General features: G+C 56.6%; 1 protein-coding gene across 1 annotated transcript in view; it reads right to left on the bottom strand.

Moving 5' to 3' along the window:
* Positions 1–5,641, bottom strand: part of LOC133358834 (uncharacterized) — a 35,627-nt gene extending 29,986 nt beyond the window's left edge. Inside the window, exon 1 of the mRNA XM_061577281.1 lies at positions 4,810–5,641. Within this exon, the coding sequence (XP_061433265.1) occupies positions 4,810–5,340 (531 nt within the window). The 5' untranslated portion in view covers positions 5,341–5,641. The remainder of the gene's footprint in view (positions 1–4,809) is intronic.
* Positions 5,642–5,949: the final 308 nt, after the last annotated feature.

The following is a 5,949-nucleotide window of genomic DNA, read 5'->3' on the forward strand; positions in this document are numbered from 1 at the left end:
GCACGGCACACGAGGGGGTGGGTGGCCAGCACCACGCCCGGCCGCCTTTGTCTCCCCAGTGTCGATGCTTACATCGCATCGGACCAGGTACTCATTTGAGGCTGAGTCGACCTTGGGGAGGCCCAGGGGCCAGTTCAAATAATCGTCACCGGTGTTGGCCGTGAGCGGAAATCGAACTCGAGGCGCCGGCTTCGCGCGCTAACCGCTAAACTCCCGCTCCCCATTACGGCTAACACACTAACACACACAGCAGGTATTAATTAGGGCTGCTGCTGGGTTTGAACCGCGTACAGTCTCTGCAACGAACGATACGCGTGTGCTGCCGCTAGGCCGCGTCACCGCCTGATGCAACGTTTGAATGCAGCGCCCCTCAAATCCTTTACAGGCGAACGTTCGTTTTGGAGAACCCAGGAATTGCAAAGGGGCCGTCCATAAATGACGTCACGCGATTTTGGACGATTTTTTACCCCCCCCCCCCCCTCGTCACACGGCGTCACAAAAAGTCAGACCCCCCCCTCAAATATGACGTCACAAAGCTCCGCCCTCTCCCCCCCCCCCCAAAAAAAACATATTTCCATTTTTAAAATAAAAATCCTTCAAATCGCTTTAAACTATTGTCATTGCAGTGCGTATTTAATGTGGCGCTTCACTCTGATGTTGTAGGAAGAAACATTTATTAAAACGTCTATTTAATTAAGTAGAACGTGTTGCCTATATTAATTTAAAGTTGCGCATTTTTACGTGACGTCACATTTCTCACCCCCCCCCCCTCGTCACACATCGTCACAAATGTCTTACCCCCCCCCCCCCTAGGTGCGTGACGTCATTTATGGACGGCCCCAAAGTAAGAATATATAAACGTTCCTTTGAAAATGCCTTCGTTATACACAGACCCAGGGAGGAGGAGCGGTGGTGCAGTGGTTAGCACGCTGCACTATGAATCTCGCCACTCAAGTTTTATTGCCGCTCAAGGCGGACATCGTGGGGGGTGAGAGCCGAACAGATCCTGGTCTGTCCCCTTCACTTTCCCATTGACCAGCGAGGTGAAGTATGGTCAAACAGTGTTATTATTATTACAACAGAAGATGTCATCCATCAATGGGTCTTCTTCCAAGGCAGAACCCTCCGCGTCTCATCCCATACAGAACCCCCCTCGTCTCATCCCATACAGAACCCTCCAATCCCATACAGAACCCTACAATCCCGTACAGAACCCTCCAATCCCATACAGAACCCCCCTCGTCTCATCCCATACAGAACCCTCCAATCCCATACAGAACCCTGCTAGTCGTATCGGGGTTGCTTTGGCGTGTCTCTCAAGTTCGTGTGCAGTCCCATAAGGGGCCGTCCATAAATGACGTCACGCACCTAGGGGGGGGGGCAGAGATTTGTGACGCCATATTTGAGGGTGGGTCTGACTTTCTGTGACGTCGTGTGACGAAGGGGGGGGGGGGGGAAATCGTCCAAAATCGCGTGACGTCATTTATGGACGGACCCAAATGTGCGTGAACACCGAACTCTCTCGCCTTCACCATCACGCAACTCACCAACCCGTCGTGGGGCATTGCCAAACATTTCTCCACGGGGTGGGGGGGGGGGGGGTCACCTCATCCAGCAGTGGAGTGGCAAAAAAGGCGTGCACGTGACGCTTCACTCTCTGTAGCAGAATCGCGGATTCACATTCTTGGATCTTTCGGAAAAGTCACGTAGAAGGGAAATAATGGTGAGTGGGTGGGTGAGTGTGTGGGTGAGTGGGTGGGTGAGTGTGTGGGTGGGTGGGTGAGTGAGTGGGTGAGTGTTTTGGTTGGTGGGTGTGTGAGTGAGTGAGTGAATAGGTGGGTGGGTGAGTGATTGGGTAAGTGTTTGGGTTGGTGAGTGGGTGGGTGAGTGTGTGGGTGGATTGGTGGGTGAGTGGGTGCGTGAGTGGGTGAGTGAGTGGGTGAGTGTTTTGGTTGGTGGGTCGGTGAGTGAGTGAGTGAGTGAATAGGTGAGTGGGTAGGTGGGTGAGTGATTGGATAAGTGTTTGGATTGGTGAGTGGGTGGATGAGTGTGTGGGTGGATTGGTGGGTGAGTGGGTGAGTGGGTGAGTGAGTGGGTGGGTGAGTGTTTTGGTTGGTGGGTGTGTGAGTGAGTGAATAGGTGGGTGGGTGGGTGAGTGATTGGGTAAGTGTTGGTGTTGGTGAGTGGGTAGGTGAGTGTGTGGGTGGATTGGTGGGTGAGTGGGTGAGTGAGTGGGTGGGTGAGTGGGTGAGTGTTTTCGTTGGTGGGTGGGTGAGTGAGTGAGTGAATAGGTGAGTGGGTAGGTGGGTGAGTGATTGGGTAAGTGTTTGGGTTGGTGAGTGAGTGGGTGAGTGTGTGGGTGGAAGGGAAATAATAAAATAATACAAATAAAACATAATAAAATTCTCACGACGTTTCGGCCACAACACAAGCAGCCGTCCTCAGGTGAAGAACCGGGCTGTCTAAGTGACTTTACCGGAAGATCCAAGAATACGAATCCCTGCAGTCACGAAAGCTTTAAATCGAAATGGAATCGCGGTTGTCGGATATGAGCAGTGCCGGATTATCCCATAGGAGCAAAAGCAGCTCCATATGAAACGTCGTAGTTTTTTGTAAGTTTTTTTTAATCCTATCTACTTGACTTTGTCGAAAGACCAAATAATGTAGCCGCATATGCTACGGGCCCCGAACTTTCAAGCTAAACGCTTTCGAGCTATCAATTCCGGTTCAGTGATTCTGCACTTGCTCTATTGCCACAGTACTATACCGCCTTCAACTTTTACGAACGACCGGGTGTTTAAGGTTAGCGATTTGTCGTATTATCTGGCTGTATAGCAAATTAAAAAATACAATGACTTACTTTACTGTGCAAGTAAAACATTTGTATTTTAATATTTATGTGTTTTATTTTTTTTATTTAGGTGTCCCCTGATAACAACATTTGCTGCAGCCCCTCACTCGCTTCATCCGGCACTGGATATGAGTCCCGCTCACGGCCACCAACAACCCAGTGACGATTATCCGAACCGGTCCTGCGCCTCCCCTAGGTCGACTCAACCTCAAATGAGTACCTGGTACAGGTGTGCAATTAACATCGCTAGCACTGGGGGAGACAAAGGCGGCCGGGCGCGGTGCTGGTCGCCCACTTCCCTCTCGTGCCGTGCCGGCCCTCATAGCTTTCTGCTCGCTAGCGGCACTTGCCCCCATCGTCTGCCGAGGCTCCACGGGGGATCTTTGCCTGTGTCTAGGGGGAGCGGTGGTGCAGCGGTTAGCGTAACGCGCAACGATGCGACAAACTCGAGTTCTATTCCGGGCCACGGCTCGCATCAGTGGCGAGATGACATGTGAACCCCCCCCAACCCCCACCCCTGATCCCTCACCCTACCTCCCCCTCACCCTTCACACAAACCGCGCCGACCAGCGTGGTGAAGTATGGTTAAACAACACGAGGGGGCCAAGGCGTGTGGGGGGGGGGGTGTGGGGGGGGACCTCATCCAGCAGTGGATTGAGGCTGCGCATGCGCAGTGGGCTCACCACCTCCTCTGGGCAGCCACCTGAACCACGGAGGCTCTGGGTCGATTGTCAGAACCTGCAATTCAGTTCTCGATTTAAAGCTTTCGTGACTGCAGGGATTCATCTTCTTGGTTCTTTCGGTAAAGTCACGTAGAAGGGAAGTAATAAAATAATAATAATAAAATTATTTTATTACTTCCCTTCTACGTGACTGCAGGTATTCATCTTCTTGGTTCTTTCGGTAAAGTCACGTAGAAGGGAAGTAATAAAATAATAATAATAAAATTATTTTATTACTTCCCTTCTACGTGACTTTACCGAAAGAACCAAGAAGATGAATACCTGCAATTCAGTTCAGGCGTAGCGATGCCGCTACAAAGACAAAGATCCCCCGTGTAGCCTGTTAACAGACTGTAGGGGCAAGTGCTGTTAGCGAGCAGCAGCAGCACCTGTGAAGGCTACCGGCACTGTGGCACACGAGGGGGTGGGTGGCCAACACCACGCCCGGCCGCCTTTGTCTCCCGAGTGCCGATGTTTTACTACACACCACACCGGGTGCTCATTTGAGAGCTGAGTCGACCTAGGGGAGGCCCAGGACCGGCTCAGATAATCGTCACCTGGTGTTGGTGGCCGTGAGCCGGATTCGAACTCGGCTGGCCGGGGTTCGTAGCGTGGCCCCGACCGCGACTGCCCCACCGCTCCCCACAAGGTCTTCGTCACAAACGAATCGCTGCCATCCGACTCGGGCGGTGGCAATAACCCGGACAGGTGGCAACCTCAGCAGGCGAGTGACCGAGTGGGTTTGGCGAGCGAGGGATTGAGCGGCCTGGAGAATGAATGAGTCCAACGGGTTTGGGTGTTGCATCTCCAACCTCCTTTTCTCACCGTGCGTCGTCAACCGCGTTCATCGGAGGTGGCCGAGTGGACGAGCGGCTCGGGGGTTTGCCAACTTCCCACCCTCCTATAGACCCCTCCCTCAAAAGCCCCCTGAATTCTCAGTCTGTCCAGGTGGGGCGAGCCGAGGTCACACGACCCCCGGAGACCTCGAGCGCCTCTGCGCAACTCCCCCCCGGGACTTTCCTCCACCTGGGCCACCGCGGTCACCTGGAAGTGTTGGTGACCTCCCCCTGACCCCGAGGACACGGCGCTCACCTGGAGGTGTTGGTGACCTCCCCCTGACCCCGAGGACACAGCGCTCACCTGGAGGTGTTGGTGACCTCCCCCTGACCCCGAGGACACGGCGCTCACCTGGAGGTGTTGGTGACCTCCCCCTGACCCCGATGACACGGCGCTCACCTGGAGGTGTTGGTGACCTCCCCCTGACCCCGAGGACACGGCGCTCTGCCGGGGCGCGTGGTGGAGGTTGCCCTCCTCGGCGACGGCCTTCTTCTCCTGCTTCTTCTTCTTCTTCTTCCCGTCCGGCCGGCCCGACGTCGTCTCCACCGCCGGCCCCCTCTTGCCGCCGCGCAACCTTCCGTACGCGACCGCCACCAGCGCCGCGGCCAGCAGCACCGCCGCGAGCGGCAGCACCACGTCGAGGTGCGGCACCTTCTCCTCCAGCCGGGCCAGGGGCGCCTGCATGGCCGGGTACCTGTGGGCCAGCGCGTGGAGGGCATCCACGGTGTTGGGCACCATGAGCTCGAGGCGGCCGCGCCAGGCCTCGAGCTGCGCCGAGACGGTGTCGGAGGCTCGCGACGCGGCCACCGACGCCTCCTCGACGGCCGTCCTCAGCTTCAGCGCCGCCGCCTCCAGCGCCGGCTTGAGGTCGCCCTGGAGCTTGGCCGTCAGCTGCTGCAGGTTCGCCCGCAGGCCTTCGATTGCGGACATCGTGAGCTCGCTCGGGGGGGGGGGGGGGATTTGTGGATCACGCAAGGCTGGAGGGGTTCTGCATCGAGGGGGGGGGGAGAGGCGGCTGGTAGCGGGAGGTTGAGGAGTCGAACCCAGGTGGTTCAAAGTCCGCGCTTCACCGACTTGGCTCCGGCGTTCTTGGGGAGGCTCGGGGCGCGTTCTCGTCGAGGTGGAGTGGAGGCGGTGGAGGACGGCGCTCGGCGCTCGGCGTGCGGCGGCGGTGTGACGGGGCCTCTCGGGCGCACGCTCTGCCACTGCCGCTGATTCGCTCGCCGTGGAGTTGAGCTCGGCTGTGGGGAATGTTTTTTTTTGCTGAGCGTGAGAGATGGCAGCGAGAGAGGAGAGGGGGGGGGGAGACACATGGGGGTGGGGTGGGGGTGTCGTGCTAGCGGAGGAGCTATTTTGTCTCGTGCCTGATGAACGAGGTGGTGGGGGGTGGTGGGGGGTGGTGGGGGGGGTAATTCGAGGAGACGAGACTGGATTTGGGTCATGTCAGACGTGGACAGGGGGGGGGGGTGGTGGTGGTGGCGGTGCAGAGGGGCGATAAAGGAGAGGCAGGAGATGGATCGAGAGGCGTGAGAGAGGGAG

This window comes from Lethenteron reissneri, chromosome 63 (assembly GCF_015708825.2).
Source record: "Lethenteron reissneri isolate LAM-NWPU_2019-01 chromosome 63, ASM1570882v1, whole genome shotgun sequence".
Classification (NCBI taxonomy): Eukaryota; Metazoa; Chordata; class Hyperoartia; order Petromyzontiformes; family Petromyzontidae; genus Lethenteron; species Lethenteron reissneri.